Source organism: Cydia splendana, chromosome 7, assembly GCF_910591565.1.
Source record: "Cydia splendana chromosome 7, ilCydSple1.2, whole genome shotgun sequence".
NCBI classification, from domain to species: Eukaryota; Metazoa; Arthropoda; class Insecta; order Lepidoptera; family Tortricidae; genus Cydia; species Cydia splendana.
Window position 1 is genome coordinate 15,848,361 of NC_085966.1, and position 26,629 is coordinate 15,874,989.

The 26,629-nt window shown below is 37.1% G+C and overlaps 1 protein-coding gene across 1 annotated transcript; it reads left to right on the plus strand.

The window, feature by feature from the left end:
• Positions 1-16,760, plus strand: LOC134792399 (carbonic anhydrase 1-like). The gene is made up of 7 exons (XM_063763692.1): positions 1-156; positions 8,600-8,815; positions 9,558-9,718; positions 10,227-10,313; positions 10,447-10,674; positions 13,977-14,131; positions 16,425-16,760. The coding sequence occupies exons 1-7, from the start codon at positions 129-131 to the stop codon at positions 16,618-16,620; spliced, it is 1,071 nt and encodes a 356-aa protein (XP_063619762.1). The 5' UTR covers positions 1-128; the 3' UTR covers positions 16,621-16,760.
• The last annotated feature ends 9,869 nt before the right edge of the window (positions 16,761-26,629 follow it).

Genomic DNA, 26,629 nt, shown 5'->3' on the forward strand with positions numbered 1-26,629 from the left:
AAATTATAATAATGTAAACAAAACTTTTGAAATAAATTATTTATATATTTTAGCCGAAAAATTTAAGAGTACCTACTTTCATATAAATTTCCTGTTTCATCGTCGTTTTACGAATCAGCGATATCAGCATGCCTATTGCACAACAACAGCAAACAGGTAAAAAATGACTTCTAGAGGGGTCCATCCTATAAAATAAGAATTATAATTTTATAAGAAATATAGGCATTTACTTATCTATTTATTAAATTAATTATAATTGCTTACATGTAAGTACATATCAGGTATTCCAGTAACAATTTGTTAAATACATACCTACTGTTTTATACTTTATGTAGGTACCTACATTTATTCGTGATGTCATACAGAATAAACTCTCTCGGCTCGATTCAGGAAATGAATTAGAGATTAACTAGATACGATATAGTAAAGATATCCCAACTAGCAAATCTATGTGCTATAAAAGTTGAGAGCACGTTTTTATTTTCGCTTTTTGGTGCTATAAACGGTGTAAAAACAGTCGAGTATAAGTCCTGTAAGCGTTTACTCAACGCGAAAAGGCGCACTTATACAGACTAAAAGTGTTATAAAAATCGAGTAAGCGCTGTATAAGAAGCAAATCGATGCTGTAAGAGTTGAGTAAAAGTGGATAAAAGCACTTCTAGTGTTTTAATATAGCAGAAGATCTAAGGTCCCGTTTTCTAAGGGGACCTTGCATTTTGGAGACAAAGCAAACCGCTTGGAACAGGTGTTCCTGGGGGTGACCTGAGCTGATTAAGCCCGGTTGCCAAGAGGTTCCCCCCAGTAGGTGGGCAGGGGAGGGGGGGTAAAAGTGCCTCCAGCTCGCCTCACTCTAAGCTTTATATCTGCATACATCTCGCAACTATATCAAGTTTGGTGTCATTTTCGTATAATTCGAGGATGAAGAATTCATTTCTGTGACTAAATTTTCACTCACCCATACAAAAAATTGGAAAAATTCAAAATTAAAAAAAAATCTTTTGGTTTTTTTTTCGAAAATCCTCTACAAAATGTATACTATGAGGATTTGCTCTAGAAAAAAAATACCTGTGAATAGTCCAGTTCTCTTACTATACAGAATAGTAAACTTTTCAAACATTTTTTTCATAACTCTGTTAAAAAAAATGTTTTGTGTCGCGCGGCGTACCTGCATTGTAAGAGTGGTATGCAACGTTTAGGATTTTTAAGTATGTTTAGATGATTTCTGATAAGTTGTTATTCTTCTGGTGGTAGATTACATTAAAAAATTACTTCTGGACGTGATATATATACAAATATAAATTAAATATTTCTGGTGGTAGATTACATTAAAAAATTACTTCTGGACGTGATATATATACAAATATAAATTAAATATATAAATAAAGACGTTGGGAAAACTTTCGCTAATAGAGTTAAGTATTATAAATGTGATAAAATTAACATAGGAGATGTTTGACAAAAAATGCGGGTTAAAATAAGATATATATTGTTCGTAATTGCCATTACATGCCCATGGGACTGTGCATTTTAGGTTTTTAACGCAGTTGCACCTCCCTGCGCATTTTGTTTTGCAGCGGCAACGAATAAGCTCTAAACAAGCAGCAGCCGCCGCAGGTAGGATTGTCCATATGGGCTCCCAATAACCATGTTGTTTGGACCAGCCCCAGTTAGCAGGGTATGGTGGCTGTTGCATAGACCAAATCCTACACCGGAACATGCGACACAACTGAAAACCGCCGTGTCGCCGAAATAATTTTCAACCAGGTTGATAAGGTGCAGAAAACCCTAGAGGAAAAGCAAACTGCTCTATGTGCGTTCCTTGATGTTGAAGGTGCTTTCGACAATACGCCCACAGAGACCATACTCAATGGTATGAAATCAAAGGGAGTAGACGAAACCACCAGATGGGTACATAGCATGCTCTCGAACAGAGTAGCTACTCTGACCATCAATACTATATATAGAGCATGAGTTTTATACCACTAAAGGGTGCCTACAAGGAGGCGTTTTATCCCCAATATTATGGACCCTAGCAGTGGACCAACTTCTTGCAATCATGTCAGGCCAAGACTTTGATACACAAGGATATGCCGACGACCTTGTAGTCATCGTCAAAGGCCCTTGCCTCAACACAATATCCAACCTAATGCAAGGAGCTCTAAACATAATATTCAAATGGTGTAGAGAAAATGACTTGTCCATTAATCCGAGCAAGACTGTAATAGCCATTTAACCATTCACAAGGAAACGGAAGCTCGATAAACTCACAAAACCAAGACTTAATAATACCGTTCTCGGCAGAGGTCAAGTATCTAGGGGTCACCTTTGACCAAAAGTTAACTTGGAACCCTCACCTGAGAAACATTATACAAAAAGCGAAAATGGCCATGTGGTCATGCTGTCGAATGGCAGGAGCAAGATGGGGCTTAAGATCCAAATTGCTATGTGGTTATACACAGCGGTAGTGAGGCCAATTGTCACCTACGCCTCCACAGTCTGGTGTAACAAAACCAGCCAAAAGACAGCAAGAGACACTCTAAACAGCCTGCAACGCACGGCTTGTTTAACAGTAACAGGCGCCTACTCCTCGACACCGGGAGCGGCCCTAGATGCACTGCTGGACATCATACCACTCCACTTGCAGGTGCAAAAGGAGGCCAAGCAGTGCGTCTACAGAATATGCACGCTAAACAGGCCAAAATGGCGCTCTCAGGCATTAAAGCCTAAAGGCCTGGGTTTTTGCGAATAGAGCCCTTAGGATGCCCACTGATGACACGCACACCGAATGTCATCTCACCAAACTGTACACGGTAGAAATACCTCCTAGAGACAAATAGATCAACAACCAAATGTACGTCGAAGAGGGAAGCCACATCTGGTATACAGATGCTTCCAAGAAAGGCAATGATGTAGGATATGGGATCTATGGTGAGAGATCTAAGCTCAGAGCTAGCGTCATCATGGGCACACTGGCCTCAATCTTCTAGGCAGAAGTCTTCGCCATCAACAAATGTGCGGAGATCAACCTGGATAGAAACCTAAGACACCAGCTTATCTACATCAACTCAGACAGCCAGGCTGCTCCGCTGGTACTAGAATCCCTTGAGTCAAACTCAAAACTAATCCAGAACTGTAAAACAAACCTAAATGCACTGGCTTACTCCAACAAAGTTACACTTAGATGGGTACCAGGGCACTCCGACATTAACGGAAACGAAGAAGCGGACGAACTTGCTAGAAAGGGCGCAGACACACCCCTGGTCGGCCCAGAACCCTTCTGTGGAAGCACCAAACGAGATGCATATTGTCTGCTCAGCAACTTAGAAAAAGCGAGAGCAATCGATTGGTGGAAGTTCGTTAAAGGACAAGAACACTCGAAAGCTCTGATCTCAAAGGGTTCAACAGCAAAACTGCTAAGGAGCTTTTAAGACTCAAAAGGCACAAAACCTGCGCGGTGACCAGAATACTGACTGGACACTGCAAGTTGAACAAACATATGTTTCAAATTGGCAAGAAACAAGATGCGACATGCAGGTTCTGTCAGGAGTCAGAGGAGACTGCAATGCACATTCTCTGTTCTTGTGGACTACTAATGTCAAAAAGAAGTACCTACCTAGGGCGACACGTAGTGCAACCCTATGAGGTACAAAACATTACGGCCCAAAGAATCTGGAACTTTCTGGATGCAACGGGCATTAGTAATGAACTTAAAGGGCCGTCACAATAGATCAATGCTGGTCAATGCGACACTCAAAGGCCCACAACACCACAATAATAATAATAATGTCCCACGGGGGCAGCTTGTGGCGAGCTGACGGTGAGTGACGACACCGCGGACCCCTATTCCAGAGGGCCCTGTCATCTGGCTCTCGCCTCTTTGCTTGCCTTGATTGGCCGGCCAGAATGGAGTCGCAAGAGCGGGACCTATGCTCCAGGCTGGAAGTGTAAAATGTCATAACGCCGGCGGCCTGCTGAACGGATTACCGGGACCTGGCTACCGCAGATTCACCTCTCGACAACCTCACAGCCACTCCAAAGTGTTGCCCTGTTGTCGCACTGTGCGTGCGGCCATTGCGGGGCCCACTCAATTAGTTGGCGAGTCACCACCTGTCATTTACAATTTTGAGACTGATTGTCACGGCAGGTGTCCGCTAGTCTCTCCCATAGCCCATTATCCAGTCCATCCAACTTTCAAATCTATAGCCCATGACCTTAGTTCCCATCGCAGCACAAAAGTGCTGCACTGCAATAGTCTTTGCACCTGGCGGGGACCATCTCAGGATGTATCACATTGTGCGTTCGGGGATAGTATCCACCACATGTATCCCTTGCTTTTAGATTAACGTGCCTTAAAGGGCCTCTGCGCTGTTGGCTTCGTCCCAACGTACGCCTCTTTTATTTTATATTTGTATATATATCACGTCCAGAAGTAATTTATTAATGTAATCTACAACCAGAATAATAACAACTTACCAGAAATCATCTAAACATACTTAAAACTCCTAAACGCTGCATACCGCTCTTACAATGCAGGTACGCCGCGCGACGTAAAACAATTTTTTTTAACAGAGTTATGAAAAAAAAATGTTTGACAAGTTTACTATTCTGTATAGTAGGATAACTGGGCTATTCACAGGTATTTTTTTTCTAGAGCAAATCCTCATAGTTTAAAATTTTTAGAGGATTTACGAAAAAAAAAATTAAAAGATTTTTTTTGAATTTTGAATTTCTCGAATTTTTTGTATGGGTGAGTGAAAATTTAGTCACAGAAATGAATTCTTCATCCTCGAATTACACGAAAAAGACACCAAACTTGATATACTTGCGAGATGTATGCAGATATAAAGATTAGAGTGAGGCGCGCCGGAGGCACTTTTACCCCCCCTCCCCTGCCCACCTGCTGGGGGGAACCTCTTGGCAACCGGGCTTAATCAGCTCAAATCACCCCCAGGAACACCAGTTCCAAGCGGTTTGCTTTGTCTCCAAAATGCAAGGTGGTGGACCTTAGATCTCCTACTAATAGTAACGATAGTGCTTTTACTCGACTATTTGTTCTATAAACATTAGCAATTTACTATTACTCAGTAAAAGTGTTCTATAAAAGCAGCCGCACTGCTTTTTCTCAGCAAAAATGTTTCGTAAAGGTAGCCGGATTGCTTTTACTCGGCATTTTAAATGTGTAAGAGTGCAGTAAATGCTTTTATTCAACTAATATGTGCTAAAAACGATCTCAGGTAAGCGATTATATTTCAATTATTTGATTAAGTTTGAGGCCTAATCGTCTTCGCGTGTCTAATAAAACAAAAAGGTACTTAAGTATTTTTTACTGCTGTCATCCATGACATTTATTTTTACCGTGATTGTGTACATAAGTTTTTACTGTCTGTAAGTACACGTAATACAGTAAAACCCAGCGCGAAAAATACTTTATTGATAAAACCAAAGGCACTGGTTCATATATATTCATGGGCCGCCTATTTTCTTAAATTTCAATAAAAAAATATTAATAAAAATAAGTAAAAATTTGCTTACACGATCTAGTTTCTGTTATATCTCATTAATTCGACTATAAGTCGAGTAACTGCGTTTACTGCTACACTTATAGCACATGATGTCGCCATGTTTATGGATTTATAGTCCGATGGCCGACTGCATGAAACCCTACCTGATAAAAAAATTGAAAAATCCTACTCTGTAGGGGTAGCTGACTTTTAGCAGCTTCAACTGCTCTTGGTCGGCCGTGGCTTAACTTGGCAAATTTTGCGCAAATGGCAAAAAAGTGGTACAAATATTCATCAAAAAAACAAAAGTGGTCAGCTACATCCTGTGTTGGCAGGTTCCTGTGTCCGACCGAATTTGTGGTACCAAGTGAGCTACAATTTACCTCATCGAAAAATAGAATGTCACTTGTATGGTAGGATAGCTGCCATTGACTTTTTTTTTTAATGCGGACGGACTGAAAACGCTGTCAGGCTAAGGTGAGGCCGACCAAGACATATGTCAACAAATTTAATGTAGGTATTACAATCAGTTGTTTTGATTCTATTTTTCGATGAGGTAAATTGTAGCTGTCACGTGGTACCACAAATTCGGTCGGACACAAGAACCTGCCAACACAGGATGTAGCTGACCAGTTTTGTTTTGCTGTCCTCAAAGGCAGCTATCCTACCATGCAAGTTTCATTCTATTATACGATGGGTTTTTTTTTTATGAATTTTTGTGCCACTATTTTGCCGTTAGCGCAAACTTTTCCAAATTAAGCCGCGGCCGACCAAGAACAGTTGATGCTACTAAAAGTCAGCTACCCCTACAGAGTAGGATTATTCTATTTTTTTGTCAGGTAGGGTTTCATGCAGTTGGCCACCGGACTATATTGAAACGTCGACATGGCTGACTTGTGCTGTTAATGTAGTTCAAAACTCTTTAAAAGTACTCTAAGCTGAATACATTTTGAATAAAACCTGTAAATACACTTCAGCTCCTATAACAGCGGTTTGAACCCCATTACCCGAATTATGATATAAGCGCGCTGTTACAGCAGCATTGTTGCCAAATGGTTATTTGATTGCTTTTAATAGGCTTTTATAGCAACAAAGAAGAGAGTTGAGTAACAGTTGTATTAAAGCACCTTATTCAGACAATTAGCTAATCTATAGCTGTTATATGATTTTAATAGAACAATTATGCTGAATAAAAGTGATTTAGTAGCGCTAACTCAGCATTTATTAAAAGGTGGAATAAAAGTGCTAAAAGATAGTGCTATAAACGTTTATACGACATGATTATAACACTAATTAGCGAAAATTGCTAAATAGTCGAGTTAACCGCTATTATACGATATATTGGTGCTTCAACAACCGTAACTCGGCTGTTATACGATTACAGGCTGAGTAAATCAATTCTTATACGACTATTTTGCTAGTTGGGATGTGACGTTCCACGGCAAAAGGTACCTTATGGCGGCTGGCGCTTACGTCGCATAGCGCCGCAATAATATTGGAGCGGTGTTAATAATAGCGTAAGCGCCAACCGCCATAAGGTACCTTTACCCGTGGGACGTCACATAATCTTTACTATATCGTATCTAGTTAATCTCTAATTCATTTCCCGAATCGCGCCGTCTGTGAGCTGTAGACCTGCTGCAGACCATTAAGGTTAGAAAATGTAAAAGTGAAAAATACTTAGTTCGTTGAGTTCGTAATCACAGTGAATTCACAATCGTCTTAAGTGCCATAGACGCTATTGGCGCTTAAGTCCTTTATGCCAATTTCTGCATTTTGAAAAATTTCCAGAAACTGAATCGAAAATATAATTCGGCACGTATTTAACCGGTCAACTAATTAATCGAAATTGAGTAGTTTAAAAAAATAGATATGGGTACTAATATTAATAGATTGGCACCAGAAAGGGAGCCTTAAAATATATCAATATGAGTTGTATTTTAATACCGTTACAGCTTCTGATTATTTTTAGGCAGGTACCAAGTATTTACTTGGCAACTGAATTATATTGGAGACCATTTATGAAGCACATTTTAAAAAGAAATCGGCTATCTATTAATTAAAAAATTAAGTTCTTTTAAAATATTTTGTTTGGTCACTACACGGTCAACCTAACACGCTCCTCCTCGCTTCGCTCGTCGTCGCACCTATCTTTTGACTCTGGCAGAACACAGTGGTAACTACTGAAATTAGTAATTAAAAATTGAAAGATCTAATGGTATAATGGCCATTAGGTGTTTCATGATTAGGAATTTCGACTATAAGTATACTGACCATCGCGCATTGGTAAATTAATTTGAGGTGTTTTGTGTAAATAGTGACCAATATTCATTAAATTTAACTGCTTTCGTATTAAAATACTACCTGAAACGATATGCTCAATATGATTAGGTACTTAGATGTGAATAACTAGATGACAACCAAATTTTATGATCTCTTTTTAATATTAGTTGCCAACTTATTATTTTAGACGCCAACTTATCACTTCAAGTTTCCTATAAATGATTTGGGTGGCTTGATTTTGCTGCCAGTTTTTGAATAATATGATGCTTATATTTGCGGCTAATATACATTTATTGGTGCTAAAATATTAATGCACAGCCAAATTATATTATTATATGCCCAATGAAAGTTCCTGTTTAATATTTTAGTTGCCCGGTTAATAATAAGCCATATAATTCTATTTAAGTACCTAATTCTAGTTACAAAATTTCACGAGAAGGTTAAGAATTGCGACCACGGACATACGAAAGCAAAATGCCTAAGATAAAACGGAGACCTTCGCTAACGCTACGGTCAACAAAAGCAAGGCAGAAAATAAGTGTAAAAAGCTAACCGGATGGAACTCAGCATAATTCTGGCATGGTAGTTTTGTTCTGATGCTACTACAAATAACAAATTTGGACATTCTGTTATAGACTAGCCGTCAATTGGTACACTTAGAGCCCGCGGTTAAACCGTTAAACCGTTAACCCAGTGTCTAATTGTACTGGTAACCATGGTAACTTAAGGTTTAACCGGTTAACTCCGGGTTAGTAGGATGGTGCAAGTGGCGCTTAAGTGTTAGTTTAAAGATTGAATTTACATATTTTTTGTAGAACCGCAAGAGGAATCTCCCGTCGAGGAAAAGAAGTATGAACCACCCTTCGGCACTCTTGACTGGCTTTACTATTGGGCCCAGTTTGAAGGCCAGATGCCAACTCCTATAGATGTCTCTTTAGCGGGCTCTATGGCCTATTTATGCCCGGAGCTAAAATGGTACAACTTTGACGTGTATGCTCACAAGATAAAGTTGACCAACACCGGTTATACGAGTAAGAATTGACTACTTTTTAGGATTATTTTCAGCGTGTTAGCTATATACAATACCTATTTTTTTAGTCCAGGGCCGTGTTGCATAATAAACTACAACTAATATTACAAGCGGAACTCCTTTTCTAATAAGTGAAATTAGAAAAGGAGTTCCGCTTGTACCTAATACTTAACATAAGTAGGTAGTGTATGTGTAGAATAAATGCAACTCACCTCTTCAACGGTTTGTAATCTGGATTTCAATGTCCATTGAATTAAAACTCCACGAAAATAACCCCCACCTCCACTAATGGACACATTTAGGTATATGTGAGTGAAAACATTTTCGGAGTGGCGATCATTTGAGGACAATTTCGGAGAACATACAATATTTGACTAAGTAAAAAGATTATACAATTTAGTTTGCCTAAATATGTGAGTAAGCAAGCAAATATAATTCAATTAGCTTCCTTTCATTAAAAAAAACTCAAACAAGGAAATCATATAAACCATGTCACAGAATAAATAATAGTACTAGGTACAGAAGACTCACTCTCTAACAAAACGCGTCTGTTACGATCAGCGCAGATATGGCCGCTAGGTGGCGACAGCGCCACGCGCGGCTTATGGCTTTCCCCAAAATTGGTGTAGAACGGATGTACTTTTAGCTACCTGTAACAAAGCGACGAAATCGCGGAGTGAGCCACGCCTGACCATGTCTAATAGGTAATACGTTTGTGTTTCACTAACTGAAATGGCTTACAGTATTGCTAGGAGCAAAATGGATGACAGAACGTCCATACCTTGAAGGCGGATGCTTCAGGGACAAGCACGTGTTATCGCAGGTCCACTTCCACTGGGGAGCCGACATGATGGAGGGCAGTGAGCACACGGTCGACAAGAGGCGGTATCCGGGGGAAATGCAAGTGAGTTATAGTTGAATAAAAAACTCGCTGCACGCGAACCAAGTAAAAAAGGGACACGATGCCGCTCGCCGCAGGTAGGTAGATGTGACAGAAAGCACACTACGTATTCGCATGCTGCGAGTTTTCGACTCAACTATAATTATGTCTCTTGCCTCTTATTTGTTATCACCATCCCTCGCTAGTAATCTTTCTACCTGACTACATGAATTTCCAAAGTAAAACATGTATGGAGTAATGTGCCGTGATCAAACATCTTGCTCCCCATCAGAGCGAAATGTCGCCTGCTGGACAGGTTTGATTCCGTATTTTTTTCAGACACAGTGCGACCGGCCAGTACTAAGATCGAACTATCCCTCGCTTTCAGGACAATAACTACCATATATGCCAATATAAACAATAATTAACACTATTTACTTAACACACCTTAAGATTACAGTCATTATCACTATCATTATGGATATATTGTGACGGTGTTTCATGTGATTCGCTGTTTTTTTTTCTTTTGTAGGTAACATACTTTAGGTCCGAATATATGACACAAGAAGAGGCATTGCAGTACGAAGACGGTGTCGTGGTTGTTTGCTATATGATAAAGGTAATACTTACGTACGACATATTCACATTGTAATTTTATATGTTTTTTTGTATGTGAACTGACGTTGCCGATTGAACCAGCCCGGTACTACTAGTAGCACATATGCTTAGATTAATCTACGATATTATTTCAGTATGGCGTAAACCCAGACGTTCGCTTAGCGCGCATAATTGAAGGGTTTCCTCGATGTCGACCACCCAAAACCACGACCCGTATAGGACCCTACCCCATGTCGTTGCTAATGCCAATGTTTTACGAAGACTACTTCCTTTACTGGGGTCGGTTGGCTACAGTAAAAGGAGACAGCTATACTGTCAGGTGGCTGGTGCCGAGGATAACGATGTTTGCTTCTTTAGATCAGGCAAGTAGATACCCTTCATTGACACAGGTCACGAGTATGGGACTATTGATAGGGCAGAATAGATCCAGGCTAGAGTTAGACCAAGAAAAGTCTGCAACTATTTTGATAGCATATGCAGTACAAGTGTTATTTATACGACATAATCTTATTACCTTGAAATAAGCAATTCTTGTATATTTATTTATATGTACTTACATATATTTCGGAGATCTTGGAAACGGCTCGAAAGATTTCAAAGAAATTTGGTATATGGGGGTTTTCGGGGCCGACAAATCGATCTATATAGCTAGGTCTTATCTCTGGGAAAACGCACATTTTTTTGAGTTTTTATAAGTTTTCCGAGCAAAGCTCGGTCTCCCAGATATTTTGATAGAAGGTAGCTATCAAAATCGCTGCAGACTGGTCTTGGTCTGACTCTTCCATTGAATGCATTTTGCGATTAACTGGTTCTTGTGGAGAGACTTTTGTCTAGCAGTCGACGCTTTTTGCAGACGTGGTGGTGGTGGATCATAAAACTAAGCAAATCGTCTGTAGTTCTTTAGCAAAGCGTAGAGGGTCCTTCATTCTAGACTTAGTCTCGTCTACATCCCAGATTATTGACTCTAGATGTGACTGGAAATACCGATAACTATAAATATGGAACAACTTTGTCTAATTTAAGGCAATGATGAAAAAGAAGGTCGACTCAGGTCTTTCTTGCCCAAAGAGTAAGAGTAAGAGGTTAATTATTTAGTGTAATCAAATAATAATTTAAACCAAAATATTACTTTGCTAATCCGCGAAAAGATAACGTGCTAGTCAATCAGTGCTAACCCGTTATACTTACTTGCGTATTTTTACATGCAATTAATATTCCCACCCTCCTACCGCAAAAATAAATACGCAAATAAATATAACAAACCACCACCAAAAGAATAAACCTCAACACGTGTTTCGCCTCTCTACGAGGCATCCTCAGGAGTTGTTGACGGTCTGACGCCCGGCAACGGAATGACCTGTCTAGAATGGTCGGCCATATTTATACCTTGACCACTCCCCCTACCGTGCAAGTGTGAGTGAGATGGAAAAATTCGTAATAACGGCGATGACGCAACATTCAATTGTTCGTTAAGAATCATGCCCCTATTGTTGTACCTAATTATTTCCAGTTGTTCCAGAACACCCAAACGCAATCCCTTTTCGCAAACATGTAAAATATCAAAAGAATTCTAAGAATTTCTTTTGAATTTCTTTTCTTTTTGAACAACTCCTGAGGATGCCTCGTAGAGAGGCGAAACACGTGTTGAGGTTTATTCTTTTGGTGGTGGTTTGTTATATTTATTTGCGTATTTATTTTTGCGGTGGGAGGGTGGGAATATTAATTGCATGTAAAAATACGCAAGTAAGTATAACGGGTTAGCACTGATTGACTAGCACGTTATCTTTTCGCGGATTAGCAAAGTAATATTTTGGTTTAAATTAGTATGGATTTCCGCAAAGTAACGCCTGATTCTATTCACTATTTAATCAAATAATAATAATTCTAAAGACTCATCGTGAGTGAGGCATAGGTACTATAAACACATTACATAGGGGTTGTACAGAGTCGAATGTAGTCCTAAAGTTAGTATAATTAATTGCCTGGAAAAGATGATGTCACTGGCTAGTAGGAAGTTAATTAACTTAGATCACCATAGGGTGAGCAATCGTAGGCTCGTAAAACGTTACATCGTAATAAATGTTTATAGTGTAGCAGGCATAGCAGCTAAGATCTCTTTACAGACGACCTAACCCAAACGGTAATCCACGAAGTTAAATAGTTTCGTAATCACTCCAGCTATTTAAGTTTATTTAGCGACAGAATGCTAGCGACATTTAAGTTTCTTTAAAAAAGTGCTCTTAGGAATTTCGAGAACGCTAATTTAAAAGTTAAGAGGGATCCATTTTAATTAGGTATAAGTTTGCTGCACTCTAAGAAGTTGTAAAAGCAGAGCATTAAATGAATGGAACATCATTAGACGAGGCGAAAGTCGATTTATTATAATTATTATCTCAAAATTATATAGGTACCCATGATAGGCATGATAGGGAATAAGTAATAACAAAGTGCGGCCCGCGTCAACTTCGTTAACTACATTGTGGCCCTTGGCTGCTAAATGGTTGCCGAGCGCTGAACTAAAGTTAAACGAGTTGAATAATTCTATGTCGGTTTAAAAGTTAATGAAATTAATTCATAATTCATTTATTTATTGCTTTTGTGGGTTAATGCAGTAATTTTATTCAAAACTTGTTTCATTCAGTGTGAAATACAAACCTAAACGTTATACTTAATATTACATTTCTTTCGACATCTTCCGCATGCCTGGATACTCGTCTAGAACTTGTCGAGTTATTTTCATTTCTCAGAATCACTGAAATGCGAGTGCCATTTGCAAGATACTTCCTTTATTCAAAATTAAAATGAGAAACGAATATCTCACTGATGTCGTTACAAAATTATGTCAAATAGGAAAAAAATACGATACCCTTGTTTCCAAATAATTGGCTGTCTACTTGTATGTCCCTTTATAACAAACAGCGATTATTGGGTTACCGACATAAAAAAACTTGACTTGAATCTTGTTCTGTCTTTAGGCGTCGGAACCATAATTGTATAATTATGCTAGCTAATTTATCCGGGCCTTTGAACTCATTTGAACATTTAGGGTTTCTAAATATTAGGTAAGGTAGAATGACAAATTTTACTTCAATTTACTAAGTGTAATTTAACACTAAGTGCTACCAGTTACGGTACCCAATATAACCCATTATAAAGCATAAGGGTGTCAGATATTATGCAAAATTAAGTAAGTAAGTAAATATTCTATATTGCACCAATAATTATACATTTTACATACATGTAAAACTACAAAAAAAATCCTATAATTTGAATTAAAGTACAAAATCAAGTGGGAAATATATTCCCTCCGTCTTATAAAGGTTTAACTAAGTACTAAGTGTAACTTATCACTAAGTGCTGCTATAGTTAGCTAAATTCGCGAAGACCAACGGCAGGAACGATACTCTAACAACGACGTCGATAAATAAATGTGCTTACTTGACAGTAGCTGAAAATGAATTAACGTAACTTTTAGCTGATGTAATATAATATAATTATGTAATCAATAGCATTATTAAGTTATACCCACACCTACTAATTAAAAATGTTATAAATAGCACTTTCTTCCAGCAATTTCCCACGTTACTTCCCCTGATATTTTTAATTACTCACGTAATTATCCGTAACAAAAGGAATATTTTCCGTACTTTGTTCCGTGTTCCAGATGAATGAGTTCCGTAAACTTTGGAACCCGTGGGACGAGCCCAACCTCGGCAACTTCAGGCCACTGCATGAACGTGGCCAGTTCGTCATACCAGAGGATGAATCGGCGCCCTTAACTTTTCCGCCCGTAGATAGCCCGCCCGTAACTTTTGACAGGTGAAACACCGATGTTGGTAAACTAACATCAACATACTTACTTCACTAACTATATTCCTATGGGACCTTATTTTAGGCTAATCAAATTAGATTGTTTCCAGGAAGTCCAGGAACTAATTCCCAGCATGCTGGAAATCGTCTTAATGCATGCCTTCATTTGGTTCTAAATTAGCGTACCTACCTAATCCGAGTTTGCTCCATTCCAGGAGTTGTGGACAAAATTTTGCTCTTTTTCAGTTTTTTGCTTGTAGTTCAAAAACGGTACGTCCGACGGAAAATTTGCTCTAATCATGATAAAAATTGACATATGAATTCGTTCGTAGTCAAAGATTATAAAAAATGGCCGCCACTTTGAATTTCTTTTTTTTTTGTAGTAGTAGTTTGTAGTATATAGTCGTGTCCGATTTTTTTTTCTTCAGTGGCTGATCCACAACAACCTTGCTGGTAGTGGCATTGTAATTGATGGTGGGTCCCTTCTACATCGAGTGATATTATCAATCCAAAGTAAAATGTATCTCCCAAGGCATCCAAAATTTATCCACACCTCCTGGGATGGAGCAAACTCGGATTATACGAATTGAGGACGTATAATGAAGGTATTAAAATGATTTCTAGCTTGCTGGGAATTAATTCCTCACAACGCTGTTTTTGGACCTAATTTGATTGGCCTATTTAGTTGCAATAAGTTTAAATAATAATCAATTAACTGTATAAACGACGGAACAAGCGTACGACAAGTTTAATGGCAGAAGGGCATCATTATGAGGTACAAATTAAAGGCACGTATTTAACCGGTCAACTAATTAATCGAATTTGGGTAGTTTAAAAACATAGAAATGGGTACTAAAATTAATAGTTTGGCAACAAAAATGGCTTAAAATATATCAATATATGAGTTGTATTTTAATGCCGTTACAACTTTTGATTATTTTTAGGCACGTACCAAGTATTTATTTGGCAACTGAATTATTATATTGGAGACCATTCATGAAGCACATTTTAAAAAGAAAACGGCTACCTATCAATTATTTCAAAACGAAGTTTTTTAAAATATTTTGTTTGGTCATTACACTGTCAACCTAACACGCTCCTCCTCGCTTTGCTCGTCGTCGCACCTATCTGTTGACTCTAGCAGAACACAGTGGTAACTATTGAAATTAGTAATTAAAAATTTAAAGATCTAATGGTATAATGACCTTTAGGCGTTTCATGAGTAGAAATTTCGACTATAAGTATACTGAACCATTACGACGTCGTATTGGTAAATTAATTTGAGGTGTTTTGTGTAAAAAGTAAACAATATTTATTAAATTTAACTGCTTTCGTGTTAAAATACTACCTAGCTGAAACGACATGCTCATTTATGACTATATTTGATTACTTAGGTGTGAACAACTAGATGACAACTAAATTTTATGATCGCTTTACAATATTAGTTGCCAATTTATTATTTTAGTCGCCAACCTATCACTTTAAGTTCCCTATATTTTTTTGGGTGGCTTGATTTTGCTGCCAGTTTTTCTAATAATATGATGCTTATATCTGAGGCTAATATATTTTTTTGGTGCTAAAATATTAATGCACAGCCAAATTATATTATTATATGCCCAATGAAAGTTCCTGTTTAATATTTTAGTTGCCCGGTTAATAATAAGCCCAAATTAAATATGTACATACTACGGATTATCAGAATGCTCCGAGAATTCAACTCAGGGTGCTATTCCACCTGACCAATTTCTTTGTCCAATGTCAGTGCATCTCACTCTCTCATTAAAGCAAAATGTGAGACGCAATACACATTGGACAAAGAATTTGGCAAAGAATAGGCGGAATACCACCCTCCGCCAAACGCATTTCTGACACTGAATGGATAGATCTCCAGTTTGCTACGGATTTAATAGAGCCAGTGAGGAAAGAAAATGTCTAGCGAAGTACAGTAATAGTGGCAATCATGCGATTTGTCTGCCAGACAGATGGCAAACGGCTAGCCCCGACGAACCAATGTAAAGTGTGATCTATCACTCGTAAAACGCATACGGATTTTGAATTTACACTTAAATATGTCTGGTGTTCTTGGGAAAGTTTATTGACATCACTAGAGTCAGATCAAGATAACACTGCACAGAAGATTCAATAACAGAGCTTAGAAGTGCCGCCACGACCGACAAATTTCTACGAAATTTTAACGTTTATAGTAGGGCTTCCACACTTTGTGACAACAAAGTTAGTGTAGAGTTACCAGACAGACTCTAACAACCTTCCCAAAAACCTACTAAGAACCCTTCTCTTTCAGACACATATGGTGCATAAATCCTCATTGGAACCTCTACAATTCCACGCTGCCGATCCCAAGAATACCCGAGAAATCAATTTCGATACTTTCATCCGAATACAGAACCAAGTGGTGGATGCTTCCGCCCCAAAATGAGTATATGATTACAGAAATGATAAATGAACGGGAGGATGCAGAAAATAAGGAAAGGACCTAGTACATAGTAGGACGAGTACTAGAACGTATAGTACACTATACAGTAGGTACCTACAAATACATAAGCCTACTTGTACGGTCAGCGGCGCAGGAAAACATTAAATGGTAGTTTTACTAATTTACTCGGAAGTCTGGTCAAACATGAATAATGAATAAATGTATTCATATACATAATATTTGGTCGTAATTTATTATTTCCCAACATTTTGTTATTGAGCTCGAGAGACGTAAATAAAGGGTCTAGCAGGCTAAGCGAACAAGAAGTGCCCCCAACGACGGATTTGGTCATTCTTTCAGGTGGTGTACTGGCAGGTCCTAAGAACTCTCTATGCTTAATATCAGTCCTCGATCTTCTTTTGTTTTCGAGTTATTCAGGATAATGTAAAATCATCAGTGTATCATTGAAAGTGTCATATTTTGTAAACCGTTCAAGTTAGATTAACCAAACAAAATTATATTTGACAACAATAAAATAGACTACAAAATGAATATGTTTAACCTGCATCATGTCCTTATACTTCATTATAAAAAAAATACATTTTATTTTTCTTCTCATTATTTTTTATACTATTCGCGAAGGTACACCTACAAAAAAAATATGCATGAGTAGCCACTAATATCCACTATATACACATATAAAAATATTTGCATAAATCTTCGTGCGTCATGTCAAAAAAAAACATTATCGAACAAGGATCTCGGAAACGGCTCTAAACATAAAAAAAACTCAAAAATGCGCGTTTTCCCAGAGATGAGACCTAGCTAAATCAATTTATCGCCCCCGAAAACACCCATATAGCAAATTTCATCGAAATCGTTAGAGCCGTTTCCGAGATCCTTGTTCGATAATGTTTTTTTTTTTGACATGACGCACGAAGATTTATGCAAATATTTTTATATGTGTATATAGTGGATATTAGTGGCTACTCATGCATATTTTTTTTGTAGGTGTACCTTCGCGAATAGTATAAAAAATAATGAGAAGAAAAATAAAATGTTTTTTTTTATAATGAAGTATAAGGACATGATGCAGGTTAAACATATTCATTTTGTAGTCTATTTTATTGTTGTCAAATATAATTTTGTTTGGTTAATCTAACTTGAACGGTTTACAAAATATGACACTTTCAATGATACACTGATGATTTTACATTATCCTGAATAACTCGAAAACAAAAGAAGATCGAGGACTGATATTAAGCATAGAGAGTTCTTAGGACCTGCCAGTACACCACCTGAAAGAATGACCAAATCCGTCGTTGGGGGCACTTCTTGTTCGCTTAGCCTGCTAGACCCTTTAGTATGACCTACACTGGGTAGGTATTAGGTAATACTCCAGTAAAGATACGCTTACGTTAAACATTAATTAGTAATAGGCAATTTTGTTTTTATTCCTGTTCTTTAGATCATTTTAAGATACTTTATTTTCGAATCCAAAAAACTTTCTGTCCGGAAGTAGGTAAAAAAAATAGTTAAAAAAAAGAGCCGTTCTTGTTTGTTAAAAATAGTAATAGTATTTTTAGTTCGTAAACGTGACGAAAATAATATTTATAATGAGTCGACAATGGAATCAGTCAAAATATTAACACGGAAAATAACTAATTCTATAAATGGCGGGGCCTCACGGATATACGTCGTAACTTGATATAAAAAAAAAGTAATAATTAGGTCTTTGATTGAATTACCATAAAACTACCTCATTAAGCTATTTATCCGAGAATCCGACATCAATATGATTTGTATCACTTGTATATATATTTACGCCTTAAACATGCTAGAAAAAATGGTTATAGATATAATTTCTTGCAGACTTTGTTCTGATAACGTTCAAAGTGATATTCAATACATAATCACACAAAAATATGGTCAATGTAATAAATATGTGCATTTTATCAAATTCGCTAAATGAAACTACCAAATTTGAACTCTTTGCGCTAATGCTAAGGATTACATTTCCTTGCGGCGCGCGGGGACAGTTTCAATGCGGGCGGTGGCGGGAGTTCGTGCCAAGGACGCGTGGATAGTATGTAGGTAAGTATGTACTTACCTACAAGTTACTACAAGTGACAGGCCAATTCGAACGTGCGCGGGCGTCTCGCTCGCACCAAATATTTGTGCGGCCAAGTCTGAGCAAAATGAACGCGCGCGTGAATGATAGCTGATTAAAAATAACTGATATCATTTCCAATATTATTGGTTGATGTTCAAATTATATTCGTAATTATATACGTCAATTATGACCCACTACAAAAATAAAAATTGCGCATGACTATCTATCGTTCTTATTTAATTTCAGAATGGCATAGTGTGGAGTGGCATTATAAAAGGAATACTTATTATCGTAGTCATTTGACAGTTTTGGTGACACTTTCACATTCTGTCACAGCGAAGTGTGTAGGCCCACTCTTTAATTTGATATTAACGTCTATCCAACAACTTTGTCAGTAGAAAAAGGCGCGAAATTCAAATTTTCTATGAGACAATAACCCTTCGCGCCTAAGCGTCTGTGGACTTTTTTTTTCAACAAACGTATTATATTGACTATTTCGTGCTCTTTCAATTCATAGTTTACGTTCCATAATAAGTATAACATAGTATGTTCCATAATAAGTATAACATAGTATAATAAGAGTCGACGTGAAATATATGTTTACACTTTTGCACCTTACTCCTTTGCAATAAGGCGAAAAGTACAGCTTTAAAATGACAGCGTTTTACACAAAAATAAAACGCTAATTAAATAACTTACCATATTCGGAACCTAAGAATAAATAATATTGAGAGTGGCAACACTGTCGTAGGGGGCTATTCATAAATTTAAGTCATTTCAAATTGGGGGGGGGGGGTCTGGACATCGCATATACCTCCCTCTCTACCCCACACTCCTACCACACAGGCAGGTTGCTTTGTCAGTTATACAAGACAAATTTTCAAGTCATTGTCTCAATATTATACATATTTGCACCATGCAGGATTAAAAATTTAGGTTCCGAATAGAGATGCACCGGATATTCGGTTACTATCCGGTATCCTATCTCGCCCTTATTTTAATATCCGGACGGATACCGGATACTAAAATAAGGGTACTAAATAACTATGCTTGATATCGGAATATAATCGTACTCGATTATTATTTTAAAACAATTTAAACGTTCCATTCACTAGCTCGCGCACTAATTTCGTACCTAGTGATAGACCGCGCGAAAGTTCATTACGAAACAGGCCAAAACTTCCACAATGCGCACCTGAAAAACCTGAATATTTCCGCCGGCCGAATATTCGGCGGCTGAATACTGAATATTCGGCCTATGGTCAGGCCGTACCTCCCGTATCCTGTATGCGGCCAAACAACTATCCGTTGCATCTGTAGTTCCGAATATGATAAGTTATTTAATTAGCGTTTTATTTTTGTGTAAATGCTGTCATTAAACAGCTGTACCGATATTCGGAACCTAAGAATAATATTGAAACATGTTTGTTATCGCCTGGTGGTGGGAAGACGCCAAACCAATGTGATTATACATATCCTATGATATACTTATTATGTGTATGTAATATAATTATATTATGAGTGTTTAATTAATAATGTAGTACGTACACCCTTTATTGTAACACCTGTGAGGAGAGAGATATTTAATAAAGTATACAATTTGATAGGTACATTTTGTAAAATTAACATTTATTGTATTTATTTATTAATTCAAATAACAAATTGCACCTTACAGCTAATGCCAAAGCAGCACAATTTGGAACACATTAACAACATAAAGCATTTTTAACATTATTTATAACAATACAATATACAGCTAAGACACATGTATTCATTATGGTATGCTACTCTTAGGCATCTCTCTTTCTAATATCCTCTTGCACTTTCACATCACTATTCCGGATCGTTTTTATTTGCTAGATAATTTAACGGATAACTATAGTACATTGTAGGAGAGGACGGAAAACCGCTAAAAGATGGACGAGTGAGTTTGAGGGCCGACACGTTGGTGGAGGCCCTCGAATAATACGACTCCATCTTTAGCGTTTCCGGCCGAGGCATTACATAGTGCTTTTCACGACTACTGCGAGGAAATAAGGAAACATTTGGATAACTATAAGTACTAGCCCGCGATTTCTCTGGTAGCAAATTACTAGCCACTGCCTGTGCTGTCTCTTGAATTTCGGTAGGCGTCAGCGTAAGAATATCATTTTCTTCACTAGAAGAACTCATTTTTATAGCGAGCGTAGATACGTGTTTCTTATATTTTATAGTACTATCCAATTCAGTGAGAATTTTCCGATCCCGCCTTTTTTCTTTTTTATCACATTTAAGAGGCGTTTTTATGTTGTTTGCTTCAAACGGACTCTAAACTTAGAAGCGTTTTTGCTAAAAAAAACACAAACAGCTACAAAAGTAAAAAACGCCTTAAGCGTGAATCGAATGAACTGACTGAATGAATGAATAGTTTGACATTTCGTTTTTTTTTTTAAACAAGAAATTGGTCCTATAAATAACCTAAATTTATTTTTGAAGGAAAAAGTTGCGCCAAAAAAGACCTTTTATTGATTTTTATGTTTTAAATTATACCCATTGCTGTAGCGAACTGTCACCAATGACAGATGATGATAATAATGAAACATTGTAGTAGTGGTGGTTCAGGTGCTACAGCTATTGCCTACTTTCCAGCTTGGTTTTAGACCATCTATTGCCACATTTCCGAACAGTGGCGTGAAAAATTTAATTATTTATTTCACACCAGCTCGGAAAGGCTTACTTTGCACTTCAAAAACTGAGAGCAAAGTTTCATTTTATTCACAAGTGAGGCAAAGGAATCAAATGCAAATTTTGAGTTGTTTTCTTATGTTTGCTGGTAGAATTGACTTTTAAATCATAAATATTTAATAAAATTCATTTGTATTTGATTTTGTATGATATACAAACACACATACATTTAATATTTGCTTCGGGTTGGTGTGGTGAAACATTTTGTGTTTCACTTGGGGCAAATTTTGTTTAACCCTCGTGCTTTGAAACCCTCGCAACGCTCAAGATTCCATGTTTCGAATGTTTTACTTGCTCAAGTATCAATATTAGCACGAGCGGTTAAACAACAACTTTGCCCCCTTGTAAAATAAATAACTATTTCAATATAGTCAGCTAAACTGAGGTACAAATTCAAAAACTCACCAGCAGTTTAGCTTCACGACCTTCCAGATGGAAAAACAGCATGCCAATGACTTGAAAATTTGCCTTGTATAACTGACAAAGCAACCTGCCTGTGTGGTGGGAGTGTAGGAGCGAGGGACGTATATGCTAGAAAAGGGCAATACGACCTACGATAGTGTTGCCACTCTCAATTAGAAATGCAATGGATAGTTGTTTGGTCGGATACCGGATATTCGGCCCGACCGTCGGCCAAATATTCGGTATCCGGCCGCCGAATCTTCGGCCGGCGGAACAATAAAAAAAATAAAAAATCATTTATTTCAGACCTTGGTTCATACACTTACACCAAAAAACTAATTAACTACAAACTAAATTTAACAATACCTACATTTCGGTTTTTAGGTGCGCATTGTGCAGGTTTTAACCTGTTTCGTGGTGAACATTGGCGCGGACTCATTTCTATGTTCGAAATGAGTAGGTACCTACGCGTGCAAGTGAGTGGATGTTTAAATTGTTTTGAAATAATAAACGAGTAATGTACAATATGACCGTGACTGTTTCTTAAATCCAATTTGTTTACTCTGAAATCAAGCAAAGTTACTATCCGGTATCCGGCCGGGTATATTATTCTGAGGTTCCAAATATCGGTACAGTTGTTTAATTGTTGCTTAATTTGGAGATTGACCCCAATTTCATTTCTGATCAAATCGGTCGATTTGATCATCCCGTCTGGACTTCACTTAACAGCCGTAACACATTACCGCGCCGTTCAGGGTCACGGTGCGCCAAACCATAGCCTGATGTCATGTAGGTATGTATAATGTACTTAGTCCAAAATTATGTTATTTACTAATTATGTTATTTATATGCATTAAACGTTAAATCTGAACCAATTCCATTACTATTCTATAGTGAAACACATTCAGCTTGACTAGAAAAAGCGCGGCAAATTTAAAACATGTATAGCGTTAGGTTTCAATAGCGCTCAGAGACCTGACTTTTATCTCGATATCGTAATTTTCTAGCGACAAATCCATTATCTATACAAAACTGTCGCAAAAATGTTATCGCTTGTATATCGTGGTACAGGATAGGATGGAGCCATATACTTTACTACTTGCTTGCAAGTATCGTAATTAAACAGTGCTAAGTAGTTAAATACGTGCAATGTATTTTTATGTCATAAATAATGTATTTATTTAATGTTAATTTAGTATTAATTATAGTATGTATATTGTTTTATCCACAAATATGAATAATTGTAGTTAATTTACCAATAAAACATAATTTATACGGCCACAAATAAAATATTAAATGCTTCTAAAGTCTGTTTGGTTATTTCTACATGGAAACGAAGTCATTTCAAATTATAAAAACATTAACTGAACACCTTATTGCCGCCTGCAGTCACCGCTCGCCGCTCAGCTATCCGCTGTCGTTAATACCACGGCCTTACGTTTTATGACACTGAGTCGCGTCAGGGGAGCGACACGGTTCGGTGCGCTTGCGTTCAGTCGAGTTTTGGAATATTACTGCAAATTTTTGTTGTTTGTTAATTTGTTGGTTATTGTTGTTTGTTAATTTGTTGGTTGTGGTGTCGACTTTTATTGCCCTAGTCGCCAAATGATGTTACTAGTGAAATTTTAACCGACACCACACGATAAAAATAAGTTTAACAATAATTACTTAATTAAAAATCGAATAAAAACGGTATTTCTAATGCATAACTTATATTTTTTGCTATTCAATTAAAGAGTACTAACAAAATCCTAACTCAATTAATTATTGCAAATATTTTAAGGTTTGCGATTCCTGCTCGGCCTTGCGTCGCAAGGTGCCCGGTACCACTGTATTGCAGCATTAACTAGAAATGCTTACTTTGGGGAACATTAGCAACTGTCGTTTTTGATAATTACATTTTAGTGGTGAGGGGTGGTACTTAAATGACTGCTATTGAAACCTAAAGTTTAAACTTATAGGCGCGAAGATTTGATTTCCCTAAGAAAATTTTAATTTCGCGTCTTTTTCTGCTATCAAATTGGGTGTGTGTCAGTATAATAGCCCTATATAATTGGCCTATTATTGTATTAAATTTAACGCGCACGCAAAGACGGAAAGCCTGCAATTACGTAAAATTTACTTTCTTATTTACAGCACTCTTGCCCAGATTAAAGCTGATAATTAGTTCGAATCTAGTCTCCCATATTTTTTACGTTCACTGGTACATATGTTTTGACCGAGTAAATAGTAAATATACTAAATACTTTTTTAAATATTCGCGCTCGGGGCGATGGAAGTTTCATCGTTCCGTCGCCCCGCTCCATGCAACGACCAATCGCGTTAGCTCGCTGGCTCGTGCGCGGCAACTTTAAAGCAACGATAACGTTTTTGATGGTTTTTTGTGTTACGAATCATATTTCAAGCCGATTTTTACAGTATTCGATGAAGGAGAACTCATAATAAAAATCCCATATGATATTGATCTATTACCATTTTTAACCAGGCAATTAATGCACAACCCCATAAAACCTCCCATACGGTATTATTTAGTGTACGATTAAATTGCAACGCTTGTACTTATTGTAATTTGGAAATAATGAGAGAAAAAATAGCCTATTACCATTTTTGAGGACGGAAATATACTGAATTTAATAATAACCGTAGGTTACTTACTTTAAATGTAGGATACAGAATTATTTTTTGTGTGATTCATGCTTAATGTCATAAAGCAAATATTTCTCTATGAGTATAAATTTAAAAAATGTTATTAATATTTTTTACAAACTTTCTGTGATTTTTTATATTTTTACATTTTTTTTTAAATACCTAAATGTAATATATTTATTTGGATTATGTGTCGACGTAATCACTAGATTTATTATCTGTCCCATACACCGAAAATTTCAGCTATTACTAATTATTTCCATTCCGCCATACTAGCCGAGCGTACCTTTCTTGGCCTATAACGCCAATTAATAGGAATATACCAAAAATGCTTTTTTATTATTCAAATCCTTTTTCACCGCACCAGCTCGTTAAGGCTCACTTCATTCTTCAAAAACTGACGAAAAGTTGCATTTTATCCACAAGAGTGGCAAAGTAGGTAGGTACTTAATTGGATGTGAATTTTGAGTTGTATCCGCATGTTGGCTGGTACAAATTTACTTTTATGTGATAGGTACTTTTGAATGATAAATATTTAACAACGTAAATTTGGATTTAATTTCTAACATTTCCCGCGATGCGGCTTTTTGAAGAATATTGTGTTTCACTTGGGAGCAAAGTATATCCAACCCTCGTGCCTTAAAACCAACGCAACGCCCAAGATTCCATTTTTCAAACCACTCGCTACGCATAGTGTTTCATTTTTGAAATCTTTCGTTTATTGGTATACTTATCAATATTATTAGCACGAGAAGCCTTCTGAAACAACTAAGTCAACTAACTAACTATTAGGTACCCATTGTGCCCTGATTGTGCCTATTGACTTGGTTAATATTACATACTTACATCTACAAAAGTTAGCCCGTAGATTAGATAATTAAGATACTTAATTAATTTTGTATGTATTATAATTATGTATTATAAATAATAAGATTGCTTTAAATAAGCAATCATTTTTACAGTAAGTACCACGACTAAAGCATAACATAAGCTTTTTACATAGGACATAATATTATTATTATATTGGTTTTATTAATTGCGCGTACTTTCAGTTGTGGCTTATAGCGCCATCTGCTGACACTTACTGTACCTACATGCATAAAAAGTTGTGTGTTATCTCCTATAGATAGCGCTATAGATAAGCATTAAATGTTGCCACAGTATGAAATATTCCACGTTAAAAGGTTAAAATGAAATACCTACACTACAACACTTTTCGAAGTTTGTTGTTGTCGTCACTTGTCGTGTAGTAAAAGATGTTACAATAACTACAGCAAAATAAACGATAACACATTTAACATTAATTTAATATTTAACTGGATCAGTCATGAGCGGTAGGGTAAAATGATCGAATGAGATAGTCTTATTTATCTTTCAGTAGGAGTAGCAGACAAATCTTTATTATCGTTTGTCCTTGCCACATCCACAGTATCACATTTTTTTATTCCCCACCGTCAATTTAGTATGGTTTATGGTGGGTAACAAATAACCCGACCAAATTACGTGGGTTATGTTTGGTATGTTGTCATAAATCTTAAAACGTGTTTTTAATTTCGTCCATTGCGTATGTTCTGTCCCTCACGGGCGCACGCGAATAGCCCGTCTATATAAAATACGACGTCTAAGAATGGCATTTTATTTTATATTAAATTTCCTTGGCCTTGGCTTCGGCGTAAATTCTTAAAAATTAGAATACACAACAGTAATGAAAAAAATATAAGTACATTAATTACAATAATTATGTACATCCCATGGTTATGGTTATAGAAAAGACGGCTGAATATCAAATGCGTCTGTGGTTAGCATTTATAGACTACAAAAAAGCATTCGACAGTGTTGAAACATGGTCGGTCATTGAATCACTACAAAATGCACGTATAGATCACCGATATACTGCTCTAATAGAAAATATGTACAAGAGAGCCACCTTAAAAGTGAAACTACCCCCGCTGACAGAGCCAGTTCGAATTGAAAAAGGCGTACGACAAGGTGATACGCTTTCACCAAAATTGTTTACTCTGGTGCTAGAGGACATCTTAAAAAGCCTAAACTGGGAAAATCGTTGATTGAATATATGGGGTAGTCGCTTAAATAATCTGCGGTTCGCTGACGATATTGTTTTGTTGGCAAGCAACCCCACTGAGCTCCAGAGCATGATCCAAGAACTCAGCGACGCTTCCATACGGTG